General features: G+C 40.0%; 1 protein-coding gene across 6 annotated transcripts in view; it reads right to left on the bottom strand.

Moving 5' to 3' along the window:
- The window catches only part of topbp1 (DNA topoisomerase II binding protein 1), a 117,848-nt gene that overhangs the window by 43,922 nt on the left and 50,109 nt on the right, over positions 1-23,817 (bottom strand). For all 6 annotated transcript variants that reach the window (XM_072283718.1, XM_072283721.1, XM_072283720.1 and 3 more), the window contains 7 exons: positions 21,162-21,334; positions 17,574-17,785; positions 14,851-15,125; positions 10,066-10,242; positions 5,687-5,793; positions 5,463-5,586; positions 2,411-2,554 (listed from right to left, as the gene is read on the bottom strand). In XM_072283718.1, the coding sequence (XP_072139819.1) occupies positions 2,411-2,554; positions 5,463-5,586; positions 5,687-5,793; positions 10,066-10,242; positions 14,851-15,125; positions 17,574-17,785; positions 21,162-21,334 (1,212 nt within the window). The remainder of the gene's footprint in view (positions 1-2,410; positions 2,555-5,462; positions 5,587-5,686; positions 5,794-10,065; positions 10,243-14,850; positions 15,126-17,573; positions 17,786-21,161; positions 21,335-23,817) is intronic.

The raw sequence follows: 23,817 nt of genomic DNA, 5'->3' as shown, positions 1-23,817 counted from the left end.
TACTTATTCACTATGATATACTTTAATATAGCTTTCTCTACCATAGCCAACTCATGCCTTTGTAGTTTGCTTTATTCAGGTTCAAAATCTGTATCAAATTGAAGTAAATAATTTTCAACCATAATTTAACTTTTTATGATCACTCCTTCCTAAAAGACCCTTTAATTACCATATTATCAAGCGTCTCTTTTTCCATTTCACAATACAAATATAAACTTTCCTTCCTTGGCTCCTCAACAAAGTTATCTGGAATACATTCCATATATTCATTCTGCATAATTTTACTGCTCAGTTGGTTTACCCAGTCTATATGTAGATTAAATCCCACACAATCAGATGTTCACTCTAATTTCCTGACTATTCAGTGCCCTCCATTACCATTACTGCATTGGGGCCGGACAGCATATAACTCCCAATATTTTCCTGCTCCTTGTGATTTCTTAACTCCAACCACATTAACTCATTTCTCTATATCCTAGTCTCTAATTTTAATGAATCGCTGCCTCATTATATGTATCAAAATTAATTAATCCAGCATATTTACTTTCCAACCTTGATCCATTGCAACCACACCTCTTTAATGGTAATTATTTGAAGCCCTTGTTTATTCTGCTTGTGTCATTAATTCACTACCTTGTCTTCATGCACTCAGTATCAGACTTCAGTTGTCTTTATAACACATTTCCTGCTCTTACGTAATTCTCATATACCATCCCTTCCTAACAGGGATAATCTTATAGAAGTGCATAAAATCATGAGAGCGTAGTTAGGATGAATACACTTAGTTTTCTTTCCAGGTTAGGGTATCAAGAATCAGAGGGCATAAGTTTAAGGTGAGAGGGGAAAATTTTTAAAAGGAACTTGAGTGGCTTTTTTTTAATGCAAAGAGTGCTAGCTATGTGGAATCAGCTGCTAGATGAAGTGGTTGAGGTAGATACAATAATAACTTTTAGAAGAGTTGGGTAGGTATACATACTGGAAAGGTTTAGAAGGTCATGTGTCAAATGCTGGCAAGCGGGACTAGCTGGGATGGGGCATCTAGGTCTGCATGAACTAGATGAGCCAAAAGACCTGACTCTGTACTATAGCACTCCACAACTCTACAAAATTTCTTATTTTTTTCCGTGAAAGGTAGCCCTTTATTTCTGACTGTGACCTTGTGCCTGGACACCTCAGCCACAAATAACTTCATCTGTTCATCTAACCTGTTAGGCTACATCAGAATTTTGTACGTTTTGATGAGATCACCATTCAGTCTAAACTGTAGGGCCTAGTCGAATTAAAGTTTTCCTCAGAAAAAAACTGCCCCATTTCAAGAGTGATTCTGGCGAACTCTCATTGAGATCTTGCTATTGCATATATGACCGGCCTTAAGTTAGGACAGAATACTACTTCATGTTGTAGGTGCTGTCTTTTGAGAGCCTATAAAATTGATGAAGGATGCCTGTACTTTCATACTTAAATCATCTCGTGTTTTAAAATTTATGATTTAATTTAGATTTACAATTAAATTTTCTTAAACTTGTGATTTTTAAATAGCTGTGAAGAAGTCTGTTAGGTAACTGGTTAACAACTAGCACTAATTAATTAATCCAAATCAGATAACTAAGGCACAACACTTTTTTTTAAGCATAGCGTCCACGGAGTATGGAACCTGGTAAGTAGGTGATTCAGTTAAAGTGCAGGCAGCACTTAAAAAATTAAATAAATTGATTATGTTAAAATATTTACATCAAGTACAGCAAGATAGGTTTGTACTTCCACTGCAGTACGTGGGAGTTGATGGAAACCACTGGAAACCATGGCAACTACATTTGTAATAAGTATGCAGCGAAAAAAGAATTATGCCTGAGTTTTTGTTTTATGCATTTACTTTCAGAATATGAAAGTCACTTGCAAGACTGGCATTTATTTATTTACATCTTACTTTACAAACTTACAAGATGGCCTTTTCAGAAACAGGTCTTTAGAAACATTTCCAAGAGCTACTTGCACCAAAGAAAGTATTATGAGAAACTACACAGCTATTACGTTAAAACGAGGAAGAGAAATAAGTCACTGAAATATCTCTGGGTTAAAGAAAGATTTGGCAACTGTGGAGCTGAGGAAAGGAAGAAAACACGTTATGTCTCAATATTATAGAACCAATGTCAGAAAGAATACAAAGCGTATTTTTTTTAATAGACTGAGAATAGAAGAGAGGGGAATGAAATTTCTTTATTTTAATCAAGTTTTGCAAGATGTATCCTTCAGAAACAAGAACAACAGTTGGCCGCCTCAGGAAATAGTTGGAGGTCTGCCAGTGAACTTTGCTGAAGCAGAGTCAGTAGGACTGACTCACACAAATTATCCAAGGAAACTTGCATCAATAAAAACAGCACAAATTATACATTACAGAGCCTTACAGTACCTGTTCATTCTCGGATCTTGCTTCAGATGGGCAGTGGTGAGCAGAGACTTTGACTTCTTGAACTGCATTCATATCCAGACTCATATTGGGATTGTACGTGTGAGGATAAAGAGATTCAGGCACTTTCTTCTGTTCATCAGCACACTGTATCAAATAATATACAAGATATAGTGTTCTAATTATCAATCTGTTCATAAAATACAAAAACAGTAACAATGAAATCATATTCTTTTTAAAATTTTTTTTGGCGTGTGCGTGCATGCAATGTTGGCGGGACGATGTCTTTTTCATGCCTTTACAAGGCTCGGGGGGAGGGGGAGGGGGAGGGGGAGGGGGAGGGGGAGGGGGAGAGGGAGGGGGAGAGGGAGGGGGAGAGGGAGGGGGAGAGGGAGGGGGAGAGGGAGGGGGAGAGGGAGGGGGAGAGGGAGGGGGAGAGGGAGAGGGAGAGGGAGAGGGAGAGGGAGAGGGAGAGGCGCACCACTCCTCACACAGCCATTTTGCAGTATTTTTTCCCTTTATTTTACAAAGTCGAGTTGCGATCTTGACACTCAACCCGGCACGGATGGAAAGCGTGGATTCGAACTGGATTCGAACCTGGGAGCCTCCATTCCAGAGTCCACCGCTGATGTCACTGTGCCACCAGCTGGCCCATGAAATCATATTCTACTGCAATTTCATTTCAATCCAAATATTGACTTCATATTTCTAAAGCCATTAAATATTTGTGGAATTTAGGATCCAATGAGCCATTGATACATTGCACATTTTTCACCATTACAAATCTGTACAAAACCGAGGGGCGAAAGCAGGTCACAGATATGAAATGTTGACCATTTTTCTTTCCATGAATGTTTCAAAACTTGTTCTTTTCCACTGTTTGTTTTTGTCGCAAATTTTCAAGTTTGCAATTTTTTTTGATTTTCGACAAACAGTGATTGACATTGGGAATAAAAAAAAGAACTGCAGATCAGTTGCAGATCTCACAAATCCATGAAGTGAAAAACAGGGATATTTACTTCAGTTGAGTGACCCTCTTTTGGTGGTTAGGTCTAATCTAGCTTTAGTACTGTCTAGTCTGAACATCACACTAGGAACACAATATGAGGGACCTCAATATTGTGGTAAAGCTAGAGAATCTGAAGGCATTCTCCTTAGAACTGAGGAATTTATTGACATTGTCTCCAAATAATGGAGATTTTTATAAAAGTAAGTAGAATCTGGCAGAAACATGATACAAGCTATCAGTAACTTAGCAACGTAAACACGAGGAATTCTGCAGATGCTGGAAATTCAAGCAACACACATCAAATTTGCTGGTGAACGCAGCAGGCCAAGCAGCATCTCTAGGAAAAGGTACAGTCGACGTTTCAGGCCGAGACCCTTCGTCAGGACTAACTGAAAGAAGAGATAGTAAGAGATTTGAAAGTGGGAGGGGGAGGGGGAGATCCAAAATGATAGGAGAAGACAGGAGGGGGAGGGATGGAGCCAAGAGCTGGACAGGTGATTAGCAAAAGGGATATGAGAGGATTATGGGATAGGAGGCCCAGGGAGAAGGAAGGGGGGGGAGAGAACCCAGAGGATGGGCAAGGGGTATAGTCAGAGGGACAGAGGGAGAAAAAGGAGAGAGAGAGAAAGAACGTGTGTATGTAAATAAATAACGGATGGAGTACGAGGGGGAGGTGGGGCATTAGCGGAAATTAGAGAAGTCAATGTTCATGCTTAGCAATGTCAATTAGATAGAAACAATGCAGTTGGAAATTGAAAGCTTGCGTGGTGCTCCTTTAACTGGGTTTTGATGTCTCTGTCCACTAACTCGAACTTGGGAGTATTTGATGATATAATAATCACACAAAAGTGTTTCGCTTTATACACCTGTAAAGCATCAAAAGTGATCCAAATATTATGTCTTTTAGATTTGCATAAACCAGTCATCATAATTATCTGAAAGCTAGGATGCCATTAAGGCATGTAAGGCATGAAAATACCTGACACAGGCCACTTATGGTCTGAGTCGACGTTCCCTCCCTCCCCTAGGATGCCATTCCTTTCAAGGAACAATAGCAGTATTATCCAATTTTAACTAAGGTCACCAGATCCAAAAACACTAAACGGTTACTGCAGCTTGAGGTGTCGGTGTTCAGAGTGCAATTCCAACTTTATCTGTAAGGAGTCTGTACGTCCTCCCAGCGGAATGCTTGGGTTTCCTCCAGGTGCTCCAGTTTCCTCCCACACGCCAAAGAACGCCAGTTAGTAGGCTTTGTAAATTTACCCATGACTAGGCTAGAGTTAAGTCAGGGGTTGGCTGGGTAGCACAGCTCAAAGGGGCCTATTTCACACTATAACTGGCTGGAGCTCTTCAATTCCTTATAATTAAAGGATAATCGAAACTGGATTTTCAAAAGAGATTTATAAAGGCACTGAAGGGAAAAGAGTTTTCAGAGGTATCGGTCAAGGATGATAGAACACATTTCTCTGCAAGGGGGCAGCTTGATCTTGACTGGCTAACTGGTCTCCTTTGATGACAAACAGAAGTGTAGACTCTTGGTTGATAAAATGAGTAATAATTTTGCCTAAAAACATGAATGGATCAGGTGGCAAAATGGCCAATGCACAGGATAAGCCTTTGAAATTTCATTGAGACCAACAGTAATTATACAAGTACACTCAAAATAATTAACAGTTTAAACAGAATGCAAAGTAAATTGATCAGATGGATGAAGGGAAAAACAAAGGAATTATTTATATTGCGCCTACGATTGCTAGAATTTAGAACAATAGTTACAGCCAAATCAGCAAAACTTTAGCAGTTTTTCTTAAAAATAGAAAAACAAATGGAACAAAGAAAATGAACTGAAAACATTCTCTTTCTAGACATATAGTTCATCATTCCAACAGATGGATGTGTAATGCATTGCCTAAATGGAAATTTTCAGACCATCACTGATGGAATTCAAATAAATAGAAAGTCAAAACATTTAGGAGACTTATTGATGCAGAAACTTTTTGCAGAGCCCCAGGCCAAACTGCATCATAAAGGAAATAGTTCTCTTACTGCAAATAGCCAGTATTCTGAGACAATGTGAATGCCCTTTTCTTTGACAGACTTGTATTCCCGACTGGTGTCATTCTGCCTGCCCTGGTAAATGAAATGTGTTACCGTTTCATCGTAACTCCACCTAAAAATGAAAATATTAAGTTTAAAGTTTGTTTTGATTTGTCCAAAGCAGAAAGAAAATCAATTTAAGAAGTAGGTACAATGGAACAATAAATCCACACCTGTAATCTGCTCCCAGAGAGGCTGCGATTGCATTCAGATCACCCTGTCGCTTACCAAGCTTCTTACTGACACAAATCACAACATCTGCTAAGATGTTAGGTTCTTCCTGTCAAAGAAAACAACAGAATTGCAGTGAATGTTTTTTTTATTCACTAAGTGGATAGGTTTCATATGAGGGAATGCAAAACCTGAGAAAAAGCAGTCCAATTCACAGAAATTTCAGTTAGTTAAAATAAAACTTGTATTCCAACATATCAACATATTACACTGACATTGCCACATTCCAGAATGAATAATCAAACAAAGTCCTCCAGAATGTATTTAGTTTGATCAGAAGCTGGAAAATATTGATGCCAATACTTTATAATGTCTATACTGAAGCAGATGTCATCATTCTAGAACAATGATGGCTAATTTATGGTGAAAGGTGAAGCATTGTATTGTTTAAAATAAAAAAAACTATTAAAGGACATAGAAAGTACAGGGAGTGGAAAAAGACAAAGGTTCAACATAGAAGAAAACTGTGAGAGACTTCAGTAATCAGTGTTTTTTGTTTTTAATTCTGATTATCAGCAGCTGGAATATTTTCTGTTTTACTTTGATTTTCAATACCTGTAGTATTTTCCTGTACAGCTATGCAGTAGGGAAATTCTAGGCAGTTTCTAGAGTAGGTTACATGGTCAGCATAACACTGTGGGCCAAAGGGCCTGTAATGTGCTATGGATTTCTATGTATCTGATATTGAAAATTTGGCTTAAAGAAGTATTTGAATAAAACAAATAGAGAAAGAAAAAGATATCCACATACAAAGCTTTAAATTTATACACCCTATCCTCGTTATATGTGTCTTCACACCATGCGGATTCACAGTTATGCGAGGAGAACTGCTTTCCTGCCAATACAAGTCACGTGCACACGCCTCACAGTCTCGCATTGGTTTTGGCAATGTGTGGATGTGTGATCTAGCGCTCTTAAACTTTTGTGTTTTTACCTACGGTGCAGTGATTTTGTGCTTGAAATATTTAACTATGCCTCCTAAGCATCCGATGTCAAGTCCTGGGCCATCAGCCAAGCAGCAGAGAACCACTTTAACACTTGGAAAAAAAAAGTTGAAAAATATAAACAGGGCAGTGTCAGGTGAAGGTAACACAGCTCTGGGATGCTACCCTGTGCAGTTGCAGGCTATGATAGATGAGTTAGGCATCACACCAAAGCAGGTGTTTAATGCAGACGAGACCGGGTTTTTTTGGAAGCGTATGCCGAAATGCACTTACATAAGTAAGGATGAAAAAACTGTGTCAGGTTTCAAGGCAGCAAAGGATAGATTGACTTTGCTTATGTGTTCCAATGCCAAGGAGACTGTAAGATGAAGCCTCTCTTAGTTTACTATTCACTAAACCCCCATGCTCTTAAGGGTTTGAGTAAGAATATGCTTCCTGTCCATAGAACCATAGAACATTACAGCACCGAAACAGGCCTTTTGGCCCTTCTTGGCTGTGCCAAACCATTTTTCTGCCTAATCCCACCAATCTGCACCTGGACCATATCCCTCCATACACCTCTCATCCATGTACCTGTCCAAATTTTTCTTAAATGTTAAAAGCGAGCCCGCATTTACCACTTCATCTGGCAGCTCATTCCACAGCCCCACCACTCTCTGTGTGAAGAAGCCTCCCCTAATGTTCCCTTTAAACTTTTCCCCCTTCACCCTTAACCCATGTCCTCTGATTTTTTTCTCCCCTAGCCTCAGTGGAAAAAGCTTGCTTGCATTCACTCTATCTATACCCACCATAATTTTATATACCTCTATCAAATCCCCCCCTCATTCTTCAACGCTCTAGGGAATAAAGTCCTAACCTATTCAACCTTTCTCTGTAACTCAGTTTCTCAAGTCCCGGCAACATCTTTCTAAACCTTCCCTGCACTCTTTCAACCTTATTAATATCCTTCCTGTAATTTGGCGACTGTACACAATACGCCAAATTCGGCCTCACCAATGCCTTATACAACCTCACCATAACATTCCAACTCTTATACTCAATACTTTGATTTATAAAGGCCAATGTACCAAAAGCTCTCTTTATGGCCCTATCTACCTGTGACGCCACTTTTAGGGAACTTATATCTGTATTCCCAGATCCCTCTGTTCTACTGCACTCCTCAGTGCCCTACCATATACCTTGTATGTTCTACATTGGTTTGTCCTTCCAAAGTGCAATACCTCACACTTGTCTGTATTAAACTCCATCTGCTATTTTTCAGTCCATTTTTCCAGCTGGTCCAAATCCCTCTGCAAACTTTGAAAACCTTCCTCACTGTCTACTACACCTCCAATCTCTGTATCATCATCAAATTTGCTGATCCAATTTACCACATTATCATCCAGATCATTGATATAGATGGCAAATAACAATGGACCCAGCACTGATCCCTGTGGCACACCACTAGCCACAAGCTTCCACTCAGAGAAGCAATCCTCCACTACCACTCTCTGTCTTCTTCCATTGAGCCAATCTCCAATCCAATTTACTACCTCTCCATGTATACCTAGCGAATGAATCTTCCTAATTAACCTCCCATGCGGGACCTTGTCAAAGGCCTTACTGAGGTCCATGTGGACAACATCCACTGCCTTCCCTTCATCTACTTTCCTGGTAACCTCCTTGAAAAACTCTAAAAGGTTGGTTAAACATGACCTACCACGCAGAAAGCCATGTTGACTCTCCCTGATAAGTCCCTGTCTATCCAAATACTTGTAGATCCTATCTCTCAGTAATCCTTCCAATAATTTACCTACTACTGATGTCAAACTTACTGGCCTATAATTTCCCGGATTACTTTTAGAGCCTTTTTTAAATAACAGAACAACATGAGTTATCCTCCAATCTTCCAGGAGATGACACCGGCTTGAAGAAAGTGGTGAGGATTGTTTGCTTGTCAGCTAACAAGAAAGCATGGGTCACTGGTCAAATCTTTGAAGATTGGTTTGCTGTTGAGGCTGAACGCTACTGCCGGGAACAGGATCTTGCCTTTAAAGTTCTTTTGTTGCTTGATAAATTGCCATCCCATCCTAAACATTTGGACAGCATTCATCCTAACATAACAGTGCGTTTCCTGCCACCTAACACAATATCGCTGATTCAACCTCTCAACCAAGGTGTGATATCCACATTCAAGGCATATTTTCACAGCGAACTGTCTCTCAGATGCTGCAAGCAACAGATGATTTTCAAAATCCCGGGAGTTTACCAACAGTGAGGGAATGGTGGTAGTCCTTCAGCATCAGACATGCCATCAACATTGACGAATCTTGGAAAAAGGTCAGGTCTTCCACTCTGAAGCAACTGGCAGAATTTTTTTTAAGGCTGCACAACACTGGGCACAAATGGCGATAGACATGGACCCAAGTTTAGAATGAAGTCAGCATTTCAGTCATTCCCTGCAGTCAACCCTTCTTCCCTACAAGCAAATTTATGCTGAAAAACAAAATGCTGCCAAGCAAACAATCCGCACCACTTTCTTCAAACCGGTGTCATCTCCTGCTGCTGGCAGTACTGAGAGTTTTGTGAGTCTTCCTTCACCCCTTGCTGTCCTTGATGATCCTGATGACACACAACCATCCACCTTATCCATGTAAAGCTGCCTGACACCACAACAACCACTCATCTCCCGGAGCGAACACACCTGCCACTGTTGGTGAGTACTGTAGACCCTAGTATGTTAACTTTCTATGATTTATTATGTTGAATATTACCTTAAATTGATGAAATATAATACAAATGTTGCCTTGTGGTACTGCTTTTGTGTTCTATTGGTATGAAAATGTGAATAAATTACAGATAAAACATATTTAGGAAGCCCTCAAGAACGCATCCCTGTTTTCTCCATTTAAATAATTATTCACATTATGCGTCGACTTCGAGGAGCGTATCCCCGCATATAACGAGGATAGGGTGTAGTTATGAATAGGGAAATGTTACAGAATCATAGCATGGAAACAAGTGTTACCGCCCATCATCTCTATGCAGACTACTCACTCTAAGCACTCATCTACACCAATTCCATTTCCCCCACTTCCATTCCCATAAATATCCTCTCCCTTCTGCTCCCAATTACAGTGTAACCTACAGTGACAACTAGCACATTTTTGCCTTTTGGAAAGAAATTGAAACACCAGAAAGAAACCCGTGCATTCATGGGGTGAAAATGTAGACTCAAGCAGACAGCAGCTAAGACCAAGATTAAAATTGCATCCCTAGAGCTGAGATGTAGCAGCCAAATGCTCCCATACAGTATCACTCCTAAAGGCTTTACAATTTGCCTACAAAATAAATGTCTCTAAAGCAACAAGTGCTGAAAAAACAAATTCTCATTTTACCTTAGCTGGCTCAACTACATGAAGTTGAGGGCTAGTGGTAGATGATGCTACAGCATTCCGTCTACTGTTAGCTAAAGCCACCTTCAAATTCCTACCAATTACTTCAGAAAGCGGAGTACTCATCTTTCTGCTACGTTGATTTGGATTCTTTGGAGTTTCCAGAATTGCCAATGCTTCCTATAATGAAGAAAGCATAAATGATATAATAGGAAACCAGGAAGGAGTGCAATGCAGTGAAACAGCATTGAGGACAATGAAGAGCCAAATCTATTGAGTTTACAAACATTCACATAATACACAGGTCTGCATTATATGGGCCACATACATAAATAGAGCTACTTTCATTGAGAACTTTGTTACTATACAACTGTTCTATCAGTACATTGTCCACTGTAACATTGTGGGACAATTATTTCAGGCTTATAGAAAAACTGCCACTGAATTTATTGTTATTATAATCTGTTTATAATACGTAGAATGCAATTAATACGAAGACCTGCTGAATAAATATTGGTTTCCATGTTTCCTGTATTATAACAGTATCTAGAGTAGAAACCACTGAATTAGATTAGAGCAACCAGTAACTGTACAACATTAATTTACTCCAAAACAGAACTCATTTGATGTAGACATTTGAAATTCTCGATCCAAAAGTAAAATGGAAGCTCAGTTGTGGAGCATTTCCAAGATAGTAACTGATAGATATTAAAGGAATCAATGTGGAACCAGTGTAGGAAAATGGCATGGATGCAAAAGTCCAGCCAGCATTTTCATGAACGGTGCAACAGGCCCAAACGATTGAATGGCCTATTCTCGCTCCTATTTCTTGTGTTGTAGAGACAACATTCAGTTCCTCAATGCCCTTGAATCAATACAGTTCTTCTGGTGGAAGTGCCCCAAGTTCTCTTGGGCAGGGAGTTCCATGATTTAAATGATAAATGATTAGATATACAAGTCAGGATTGCATGCAGTTTGCATGGTATCCTGTGGGTGGTTGATGCTTCAATGCAGGTGATTCTCTTATCCTTGGTGGTAGAGATCACAGGCTTGGAGGGTGCTATTAGAGCACCTTGGGTGAGTAAATGCAGTGCATTTAGTAGATAATACACACAGCAGCCACTGTGTGTCAGTGATACAAATATTAATATTCAGTATGGTGAATCCTAAGCCCTTTGGTATAGGACATTTTCATTTTGGAAAACAAAGCCTATCTATACTTGCTATGAATTTCATAATTTTCTATGCTCCGTTCAGGCCACACTGTGCCACCTGTGCTGGTGGGGATCGCAGGAGGATGTTCAGACTTATCATCCACTTTGCACTTCTGTTTGAATTTCTGCCTGAACGTGGATATGAATGCTTCATGTTTGTCTTTAGGATTCACAGCCAGTGCCCTATCACTGTTGGGGATGCAGATGTTATTGCTTCACATCAGCATTTTAAATTTGACTATCACCATTCACTTTTAGATGGTGCAAGACTGCAGAGTGCTGATCTGGCCTGCTGGCCATGCCATGAATTTTTCACTTATGTTTACAGTTAGTCCTGTGCTACACTTTAGCAAGTTGGCATTTCATTCTTCAGTACGCCTGGCGCTTTTCCAGGGGTATCTTTCTGCAATGACCCAGGCCTGATCTACTGTCCAACCTATTTAAGTGCCAATCAGGCAGGTCTCAGAGGCATGATCGTAGCACCACACAACACAATTAAAGATCATCACAAACAAGAAAACCTGCAGATTCTGGAAATCCAAGCAACACACACAAAATGCTAGCAGAACTCAGCAGGGCAGGCAGCACCTATGGAAAAGAGTAAAGTCAACTTTTTGGGCTGAGACCCTTCATCAGGACTAAAGAAAAAAGATGAGAAGTCAGAGTAAGAAGGTGGGGGGAGGGGAGGATAGGTGACACCAGGAGAGGGGGGGGGTGAAGTAAAGAGCTGGGAAGTCGATTGGTGAAAGAGAAATGGCTGGAGAAGGGGGGATCTAATAGGAGGGGACAGAAAACCATGGAAGAAAGGGGGAGGAACACTAGAGGGAGGTGATGGGCAAGTAAGGAGATAAGGTGAGAGGGGAAAATGGGAATGGGGAATGGTGAAGGAGAAGGAGGGGCAATTACAAGTTCAAAAAAATCAGTGTTCATGCCATCATGTTAGTGGCTACCTAGGTGGAATACAGGAGCTGCTCCTCCAACCTGAGTGTGGCCTCATCGCAGCAGAAGAGAACATGGACTGACATGCTGGAGGCAGTCAGGGTGAGAGCAGGTTTTTCCGGTGGTCACTCCTACTAACGCATGACAGATGCGCCTCCACAGGCAAATCGGTATCAACTAGGTAAAATAAATTTATCCCTTCCATTGATTCACTCACTACCTGCCTGAGACCTAGTCTGGCAGCCATGTCCTTCAGGACTCAGCCAGCTTTGTCTGTGGTAGCATTACCAAAGCTAGACTTGATCAGAGACATTGACCAGGTGTATATTCCCAACAAATATATATTCTGTGTTCTTACTTCTTTAAGTGCTTCTTCCATATTATTAAATATGGAATGGCACTGGTACACAAGCTAAAGGAGGATGGCAGGTGCGAATTGAGAGGAGTTTCCCTTGCCATCAGTTAACCTGTTACTTCCGGTGAATCTACCATACTGGACAGGGCACAATGAGCGTAATGGTGGATTTTGGCATATTGTCTTTAAGGTAACAATCAAAGTAAGGTATGACCTTGAATCGTGCAGTTCTGAAAAGCAAAGGCCATTAGTGGATATTTAGGAAACCAGGATGAACAGATAATGTAGTTCAGGATGCTTCCCAAGACTAATGTAGACAAATAATTTAACACACTAGTTAAATTATTATGTGTATTCCTTATTTGGACCATACCGGATTTGGTCATAGGAAACTGCAGATGCTGGGTTTATAATACTGCAAGGGTAGGACAGAGGAAGATTCATCAGCTAACAGCATTGGAGCAGTCAGAGGTTCTGTAGAAGGATCTGATGACTGTGAAAGCCAGTGAACAGAGAATGAGGACAAGGGACATCCTCAACACATCTAACCAATTCCTCTCCATCACCACCCTATCCGTCTAGACCCTATCCGTCTAGTGGAACTGGTCATGACACTCAACAATTTCCCTTTCGACCTCGCTCACTTTCTCCAAACCCAAGGTATAGTCATGGGCACCCACATTGGCCTCAGCTATGTCTGCTTTTTTGGTTATGTAGAACTGTCCAGGTTCAAGCCTACACTGGTACTGCTCCCCAAATCTTTTACGCTATACTGATGACTACAGTGATGCTACTCCCATGTTAACCTCATCAATTCCGCCCTACCTTCAAATTTACTTGGCCCATTTCTGACACCTCTCTTCCCTTTATCAATCTCTCTGTCTCCATCTCTGGAGACTGGCTATCTACTGATATCTTTTATAAACCTACTGATTCTCACAGCTATCTTGACTATACCCCTTCCCACCCTGTCCCTTGTCTCAGCATCTTCGTCGCCACCACATCTGTTCTCAGGATGAGGCCTTCCATTTCAGAGATGTCCTCCTTCTTCAAAGAACAGGGTTTCCTACCACTACCATTGATGCTGCCCTCATCCATATCTCCTCTATTTCCCAGATATCTGCCCTCACTCCGACTTCCTATCACCATAACAGAGACAGGGTTCCCCTTGACCTTTCTACCATACTATAAGCCTCCACAACCAGCATATCATTCTCCATAACTTAAGCCATCTATAATGGCATCTTTCATCCCCAGCTTCCACAAGGATCACTGCTGACATTTTTTCCCCATTCATGCCTTCCCATTGATCTCCCTCCTGGTACTCCCTGCAAGCGTATTAAGTGCTGCCCCTATACCTCCTTCCTCACCACTATTCAGGGCTCTAACCAGTTCTTCCAAGCGAGACAACACTTCACTTACCAACTGCCACCTACTGTATCTGGTGCTGCTTCCTCTACATTAGTGAGACCCAACATAGATTGAGGGACTTCTTCATCGAGCACCTTTGCTCCATCTATCATAAAAGGATGAATTTCCAGTGGCCACCCATTTCAATTTGACTTCTAAATTCCTATTCTGACATTTTGGTCCATGGGCCAGTTTCAGGTTGGAGGAGCAACACCTCGTATTCCACCTGGGTAGCCTCTAAACTGATGGCACGAACACTTGATTTCTCTAACTTCCAGTAATTTCTCCACCATCTTCTTCTCTCTTTTTCCATTCCCCATTTTGGTTACCCCCTTACCGCTCTCTTCTCTTTATCTCCTATCACCTCTCTCTGGTGCCCCTCCTCCTTTCCTTTCTCCCATGGTCCACTGTCCTTTCTTATCTGATTCCTTCTTATTCAGACCTTTACCTCTTCCACCGATAACACTCTCCCAGCTTCTTACTTCACCCCCTTCCCCCTCACCTAGTTTCACCTATCACCTGCCAATTTTACTCCTTTACCTCCACCCATCTGCTTATTTTGACTTCTTATACCTTCCTTCCCAGTCTTGACTTGAAATGTCAACTGTTTGTTCCTCTCCATAAAAGCTGCCTGACCTTTGAGTTCTTCCAGCATTTTGAGTTAATTGCCCTAGTTTTGTTGCTCCTTTATTTTGTTTTAAATACTGTTCTTGAATAACACAACCATCTTGTAATAAATATTCCACACCTCCATCATTAACTCCAGTGTTCATCAGCACATATACTCTAAACCAAGTGTTCTTATTACAAAGCTGTAAAATCTGTTGTCAGCCACCTTTTCTGTATTGGGTTAAGAGAATTTGCAACTACCTTAACATCAAAGGATGGCTTGAAGAGCTTGTCCTTACACAGGAATTTTGAAGGTGTATCAAGTCGCAAATTAGCTTCTTTCTGCTGAATGGGTTGTTCAACTTCTTCTGTTTTGTCTGTTTTATTTTGTTGAGATACAACCATCTGGAAGGCTTTACTCTGGAACCTGTTAATATCCAGTGGAGTCACAGCAGTGCTTAGCTTGGTTGAGGAAAGCTCAGGTGAACGTTCTGGTAATTTGCACAAATCTGTGGCAGGCTGATGGACTTTTTCAACTAATTCATGTAAAAATTTAATAAAGAGGTTTAAATATTTTAACAAAACCATGCATAGTCACAGATTCCAACAATTAAATTAAGTTACAGAAATCAACACAAAATTTTCAGAACAGGGACATGATCATTCAAACCCTTAGCTCCAAGCAACCACTTTGTATTTACTTAAGGTAATCAACTCAATCTCTCCACTGTGCTTTACCAGATTTCTGCCAAACAAAATTTAACACCAAGGTACATAAGGATATATTTGGGTATGTGAAAACAAGATCAATCAAAGGTGCAGGTCTGAAGAACCATCTTTAAGAAAAGGAGTAATTTAAGGTGGCAACAGTAGTATTCAATACAAAGTCACGACTTCTAAATACAGAAGCAAAATATTGTGGATGACAGAAATCTGAAATAAAGGCAGAAATGCCATAAATACTCCAAACAGCTAGAAACAGATTACCAGTTTCAAAGTCAGTTATTATTTTTTTTAAAGACAGAAAGGCCCCTAAATACATCAAAATAATACTTTTCTTCTAACTTTTTATTTCTTGTCAAACAAACTGGCAACACAGTAAATGCATGGAACTTTAATATACATATCTGAAATCTCCAGCTAATGAAAGAAATGTACCGGAAATTCTTAGCAGGGGAAGCAGTATTTATGCACAGAAACAAAATTAATATTTCAGATTGATGATCTTTCATCAGCTCTGACATATTAAGTATATTCTATTTTTGTTCTAGCTTTCCAGTATTTTGCTTTGGGTATCTTCATTTAAAATACCCAAGATTAGTCTGTCATGTAATCTGAGATTCTGTTGTTGCAGAAGCAGATAGTGGTGACGTGTGGAAGGCAGCTCTAGCAGGGAAATGTGGAAATTCTGAGTAGAAGGATATGCCAACAGCACCAACAGGAACATTTAAAAATGAAGCACTAATCTATTGGAACTGCTATGCAGTGGTCTGCATGCACACAAGACAGTTAAAACAGCATGAAGTTGATGGTATTACAACCAATATAAACATAAAATTCTGTAGCCCTTCACATCTAGCTGAGAATTCTATTGGATTTTTTTTTTTTTTTTAAAAACTACTCAGGAGAGAACAGTTCCAAAAGCACAACCTAATGTACAAGCGTGAAAGGCGAATCAACGATAATCAGCCAGAAGTGATGGTGTCCTTTTGAGATCGCCATCATAATTGACACAGATCTTCAGCTAATTCAATTCATACCATCTATGCGATGTCAAGAACACCGAATATAGCAAAGAACATAGGACCCAAAGAAGATTGTAGCTGGAGTAATAAGGCCTACACTCCAGAATTAGTTCTAACTCTAGTCAAGCTACTTTAGCATAGTTATAGCATTTGTATATATCAAACAATAAGGAAAATTGCCCAGGCACACCCTATTCCTATAAAGCAAGCTACTCACCATCCTATCAGCAAGTGATGGATGGTGTCATCAAACGGATTCAAATGACTTAAGAACAACATCAACACCATAGAGCAGTGGTCCCCACCCTCTGGACCACCTGATACCCGGCCGCGAAGCATGCAGGGGTGCAGTGGTAGCCGGGACGCACCCAGCACATCTTTAAGAAAAAAGTCGAAGATGTGCTGGGTGCGTCCTGGCTACCACTGCACCCCTGCATGCTTCGCGGCCTGGAGGTTGGGGACCACTGCCATAGAGCACTAAAGCACGGAAACAGGTCCTTCAGCCCATCTAGTCTGTGCTGACTTGTTTTTCTGCTTAGACCCATCTACCAACACCCAGACCATAGCCCTCCATACCTCCCTCACTCAAGTACCTATCCAAATTTCTCTTAAATGTTGCAAGTGAACCTGCATTCACCACTTCCACATTTGCTCCAGCATCTGTGTGAAGAAGTGCCTCTCAGATGCCCTTTAAATATTTCACCTTTCACCCTAAACCTATAAATTCTGATTCATCCAACCTTAAGGGAAAAAAAACTATATGTACTCACCTTTTCTATACCCTTAATAAATGTGTATACTTCTATAAGATCTACACCCATTCTCTTATGAGAGGATAAAGTCCTAACCTATTCAACCTTTCCCTATAACTCAGGTCTGTTAACATCCTTAGAAATTTTCTCTGCATTTTTTCAAGCTTACTGATATCTTTTCTGCAGGTAAGTGACAGCACAATACACCAAATTCGGCCTCACCAACATCTTATACAACTTCAAAATAATATCCCAACTCCTATAACTCCTATAGTCAATGGTCTGATTAATTATGGCAACAGCTGTCTTTACGATCCTATGTACACGTGATGTCACTGTGAAGGAATTCTGGATCTGTACTCACAGATCTGTCTGGGTTCTGTCACACCTCATTGTGTATGACAAGGTGAACTTTTCTCATTATCTTTATCTTCAAAATTTATAGCTTGAAAATGTGTTTTAAAACAATCATTCACACAATACTTACCAGGCTTCTTAAAATTTTCCACCAAGAATTTGCTTTCATCAGCCTTCTTTCCTGATCGAGCTGATTCAAATAGCCAAGCAGAAGATACAGCTGGTAAACCCCACTTTTTGGCAGCTTCATACTTGGATCCCTGTGGTTCTTGCAGGATTAAATGGGTGCTGGCAAGCATGTCTTTCTTCACATTAGCTTTTCGAACAAAAAATTCCTGCACTCTAAACAAAGCAAGAAATCTATTATTTCCACACATCTTTTAATTAAAGCTGTATTTAATTTAAAATCTATTATTTTCATTGACTACCCAATTGCAACAAAAATTTGGGGACTGGTAACAGTTTCTTCTAATGCAACGAACAACAAAAAAAAAAGAAAGAAACAATTAACCTTCCCATGTATGTAAAGTTAATTATTCCACAGCTAATATTAGAAATTAAAGAGTAATCATTGGAATGAACACAACTAAAGTTTTGTTCAAGTTTTGTATATTACTTATCTGCTTTTAATTTACATTTATTTCATGCTGTTTTTAACTCCAGCTATACCTTTAATTTAAAGAAAACAGAAAATTAAAATTCTATTTTAATTCTATTAAAATATGACTAATATAAAACTATATCAACTGCCTATAGATGTCCAGAAATTCTCAAACCAGCAACCATGATCTAATTACTCCAGGTACACTGATTACCCATTACTACTGCTATTAGCAAAATATCTTTAAGTTATATACAGTGCCTTGAAAAAGTATTCAGCTCTATCAACTATTTTCACATTTTACTGTTACATTTTCTGAATTTAAAATATATTGAAGAAGGATTTTTGAGGTTATCTACAAAACATTGTACATCATAGCAAATCAAAAGGAAAAACTCCAAAATCTGCCAACAATTTACTAAAAATTAAAAACCAAAATTGCGAGGCTGAAAAAGTATTCATCCCCCTTTGTAATTACTATGTTAACTTTCTTCAGGTACAATATTGTATCTTACCCAATATAACGATGTACCTAGATAATTGAAGGATCATCATCTGTTTTCAGTGAATTCAATACATGCTCTCTCTGTAAGGTCCAACAGTATGGTATATTTTCAATAGACCAAACCAAATGAAAACAAAAGAGCGTTCAAGACAAGTCAGAGAAATTATAATAGAGAAGCACAAATCTGTGGAAGTGTACATACCACCGAACATGCCTCAAAGCTCAGTGCATTCCATTGTGAAAAAGTGGGAAAATTATGTAACCACAATCTCCAAGGCTTTGCACAAAAAGGATATTTATGGAAAAGTGGCAAGGAAGAAGCTTGGCTAAAATAAGGACATCTTTGCCCATCACTTACAAGATACTGTAACGATGTAGAAAAGGTCTTGTGATCGGATGAGACAAAAGTGGAACTTTTTGCCCTCAACATTAAATGGTACACCCTATCCTCGTTATATGCGAGGGATACGTTCCTCGAAGTTGACGCATAATGTGAAATTGCATAATGTGAATAATTATTTAAATGGAGAAAATAGGGATGCTTTCCAGAGGGCTTCCTAAATATGTTTTATCTGTAACTTATTCACATTTTTATACCAATATGACACAAAAGCAGTACTACAACATTTGTATTATATTTAATCAATTTAAGGTAATATTCAATGTAATAAATCATAGAAAGTTAACATCCTCTGGTGTACAGTACTCACCAACAGTGAAAGGTGTGTTCGCCCTGGGAGATGAGTGGTTGCTGTGGTGTCGGGCAGCTTTACATGGAGAAGGTGGACGGTTGTGGTCATCAGGATAATATCAAGCACAGCAAGGGGTGAAGAAAGACTCACAGAACTCTTAGATCTGCCGGCAGCAGAAGATTACAGTGAATTGTATAAAGTGGTGAGGGTTCTTTGCTTGGCAGCATTTTGTTTTTCAGCATAAATTTGCTTGTAGGGAAGAAGGGTTGACAGCAGGGAACAACTGAAATGCTGACTCCGTTCTAAACTTGGGTCTATGTCCATCGCCATTTGTGCCAAGTGTTCCGACTTCCACCATTCCCTCACCGTTGGTAAACTCCTGGGATTTTCAAAATCGCCTGTTGCTTGCAGCATCTGAGAGATAGTTCGCCGTTAAAAAAAAAATACATACACCTTGAATGTGGATCACACTGGTCAAGTGGTTGAATCAGCGATGTTGTGTTAGTGGCGGGAAACGCACTGTTATGTTAGGATGAATGCTGTCCAAATATTTAGGATGGGCTGGCGTATTGTCAAGCAACAAAAGAACTTTAAAGGCAAGATTCTGTTCCCGGGAGTAGCATCTCAGAGCTGTGTTACCTTCAGCTGATGCCACGCTGTTCATAATTTCCAACTTTTTTTCAAGTGTTAAAGCAGTTCTCTGCCGCTCGGCTGACGGCCCAAGACATGACATCGGACGCTTAGGAGGCATAATTAAATATTTCAAGCACAAAGTCACTGCACCGTAGGTAAAACCAACAAAAGTTTAAGGTCGCACGTCCACACCTTGCCAAAACCAATGCGAGACTGGCAGGAGAGATATTGTGAGGCACGTGCACCTGACGTGTATTGGCGGGAAAGCGGTGCTTCTCATCCCAACGGTGAGACTGTGAAGCGTGCGCACGTGACTTGTATTGGCGAAAAGGCAGTGCTCCTCGCATAACTGTGAATTTTGGACGCATATAATGAGACGTTGGTAAAAATAGGTTCCTCGCATAACTGTGAATCCGCATTGTCTGAAGATGCATATAACGAGGATGTAGCACAAATCTAATAGTGTGCATCAGGCAAGTAACGCCAACCCAACTGTAAAGTATGGTGATGCCAGCATCATGCTATGGGATGCTTTTCAACAGCAGAAACTGGAAATCTGATCAGGATTGGTGGGAAGATGAATGCTGCTAAATAGAGAAGAATCCTGAATAAGAACCTGCTAGTCGCTGTCAGAAAGCTTAAACTGGGGAGAAGTTAGTCTTTCAACAGGACAACGATCCAAAGCACACTGCTAGAGCAACCATGGAGTTGCTCCAGTTGAGGAAAATTGTTGCCCTTGACTGGCCCAGTCAGAGTCCTGACCTCAACCTGATCGAACATCTCAGCAAAACCTCGAGATTCCTGTCGGTAGCCGCTCTCCAACCAACCTAGCACAGCTGGAGCAATTTAGCAAGGAGGAACAGGCAAATCTGGCTCCATCATGTTATGCAAAGCTAACAGAGACTACCAGCTGTAATAGCTACAAGATGTAATTTATCCAAGTACTGAGCAAAGAAGGATGAATACTATTGAACTGCTAACATTTCAGTTTTTGAATTTTAGTTTTTTATGCTTTACAATTTAAGGCTCTATTGTAAAATCCTTAGTTGTAATGCTCATTTATATGAACAAAGTGCTGGGGGCTGAATACTTTTTCAAGGCATTGTAAATCTACATTGGCTTAATAAAATGGCTTAAAAAGCAAATCTACAAATTAAGAGAATTCACTCAACTTATACTACATGCATATTAATTTGCAGATAACACATATAAACATATCAAAAAGGATGGTTTTAAACAACATGAACAGAAGACAGTCGGTGAATTTCTGTTTTCACATGCATTTACCTTGCTCCAAGTAATTCTGCAATGTTAAATAGTGCATCGCGTTCTACACCAGTAAATTGGCTAATAGAAAGCACACAGTTACTCAGAGGATTGCTTCCTTCTATGTAAGATATGGGAGTAAATAAGGGATTGGACTGTGAAGGAAGAATATTCTGCTGATCCATGCACATTGCCTGCAATAGGAGAAAGATCAAGACTGAACACACTCCTTTAATATCAAAGATATGATGACATTTTAATAATAACAAATTGTAGTAAAACGTACCCACCATCAAAAATATTTATAGCCATACATAATAATAGATATTTATAAGTTTGCAAGCAATATGTAATGATTTTATAATGAGTACTGAGGACAGCACATAGAATTTAACTCCTTTATAAAATCAACATACAATACTGTCTAAAAGATAAATCAAAATCAAATGCCATGTATTCCATTTATAAAAATAGCAGCTGAAATCTTCAAACTGTAGTCAAAAGTATTTTCAATTACAAGTGTTTGTTATAATCAGCAAAGTAGTCAAGACAAAAATATTGAGATTATTCAAGAAGCAGATGATGATAAATTAGTGAAAAACTTTGACTGTTTGAGCTTCTCTTATCCCAAATGCCCATAGATTGCCCTCCATTGGGAGATGATTAGTTTTTAATTTTTTCCCCGTAATGCTAACAGCATTGGTATTCTAACCACTTTAACTAGGGTTAAAAACTGTGAATGAGCAGCACCCGGGTCTCTGGGTTTATCCCCATTCTGCCCTATCCACCATTCCCTAAATACAACTCACACACTACATAGAGCATTGCAAAACACCCCACGACTCTTGATGGTAAAATTCCTAACACTTCATAAGCCCACAAAAATTTATTGGGCAGGTAACCAAAAATCTGCCTAAAGAATAGGTCTAGAGTGCATCCTAAGGAAGGAAATGGAAAAAAAGGTCAGGGGCTTATTGAGGGAATTCCAGAGCTTATGATACAAGTAGCTGAAGAAATTGTTACCAGTGCAAGCAGGTGAGGGATAATCATGAGGCCAGAAATAAAGGACTACATTCATCTCAGAAGATTAACAGGCTGAGAGATCACAAAACTAGAGGGAAAAACAGCAGCAGCTGAAATCAAGAATGAAATACTTCAAAAATGAAGTAATGCTCAACCAGAAGTCAATGTAGGTCAGCAAGTACAAAAGTTTGGGGTGAAAAGTATTTAGTGTAAGTGAGAAAATGGGCCGCAATGACCACAGGATTATGGAAGGGAGAACAGCATTAGCCTAGTGAGCAAGGTAATTGTCAAATACAGAGATAGCAAATGAACAGATGATTGTTTGAGCAGCAGGCAAACTGAAGAAGGTGAAGGAGGTGCAGAAAGGCAGATTGAGTAAAGTGGGCTTCAGAACCAAAATGGAAAAAAAATTGGACAGTTTAATTCTGTTGAAGTCAGGGGGGAGAAGGGACCTAATAGAACTTATGATAATGACTTCAGATTTCCCATATTTAATTAAAATGAGACAGAGGGTGAGTGAACTAAAGACAAATGCCATCACCACACACAAAAAATAATACTCCATTTTCTGATTAAGTGTTAAGAAGTAGAAGACAGATGAGAAAAGTATGGCCAACAGTTCTTTGGGAGAAAATGAGAACAAGGCAGATAAGGGATGAGGCATTGTAGTGATTCCTTGGCTGGATAGGCAAGACTGAAATTAGGAAAATGTTTTCCCATTAAGCTGGGTGCTAGGGGAGGAATGAAGAGGGATGAAGTGGACAATCTTTAACAATGAGGCATACACTAGCTTTGTCACAATCTCAGAGGATGTCAAAAATATAATTAGTTTACTACTGCGGCAGAGCCAGTAACCTGATGACTGGTATGGTGACCTTTGTGCAATACAAATGAAATCCGATGGAGACCAATATCTGGTCCAAGGCCAGATATTAGTTTATATGGTTGAGCCAATTTTATCACTGAATGGTTAAACAGACATACGGGAATAATGGAAGCACATGTAATTAAGGATTGCTCAATTCCTACATCTTATTAGCTCGTCTCTGAGCCAGTAACCATCTGAAATGGATCACTCTCTGTACAGCATATCTAATATTGACAACTCGAGGCTGTAAGTAAATAGCATATTTGCATCATAAGCCAACATATTTTCTTCTGCAGTTGAATGGGGCATGACTGCGCAAGCGCGTGTAAGTCAGACCATGAGGCAGTGGGAGTGTTTAAAAGAGAGCAGTTTGTGGAAGTCGGTCATTTCTTCCGCAGTTAAACTGGGCACGACTGTGCAAGCGCGTGTAAGTCCGACCATGAGGCAGCAGGAGTGTTTAATAGAGAGTAGATTAATGGAGCGGGCAACGGAGTAGAGGGAGACAGAGCACGAAGGCTTTGCCTCCTGAGGCTTCAGCGAGCAGAGGCTGAGGAAGAGTTTCACTCCAAGTGAAGTAAGGTTGGGTAAGTTCCTTTAATAAATCTAATTACCTTAAGAGTAGGTAATGGAGGCAGCAGTTAGGGCAGTTGAGTGCTCCGTTTGCAGGCTGTGGGAAGTCAGGGCGAGCACAATCGTCCCTGATAACTACACCTGTGAAAGGTGCATCCAGCTGCAGCTCCTCATAAACCGAGTTAGGGAACTGGAGCTGGATGAACTTCCAATCAT

This window comes from Mobula birostris, chromosome 19 (assembly GCF_030028105.1).
Source record: "Mobula birostris isolate sMobBir1 chromosome 19, sMobBir1.hap1, whole genome shotgun sequence".
NCBI classification, from domain to species: domain Eukaryota; kingdom Metazoa; phylum Chordata; class Chondrichthyes; order Myliobatiformes; family Myliobatidae; genus Mobula; species Mobula birostris.
The sequence above is the reverse complement of the archived record's forward strand: the minus strand, read 5'-3'. Positions and strand labels throughout refer to the sequence as shown.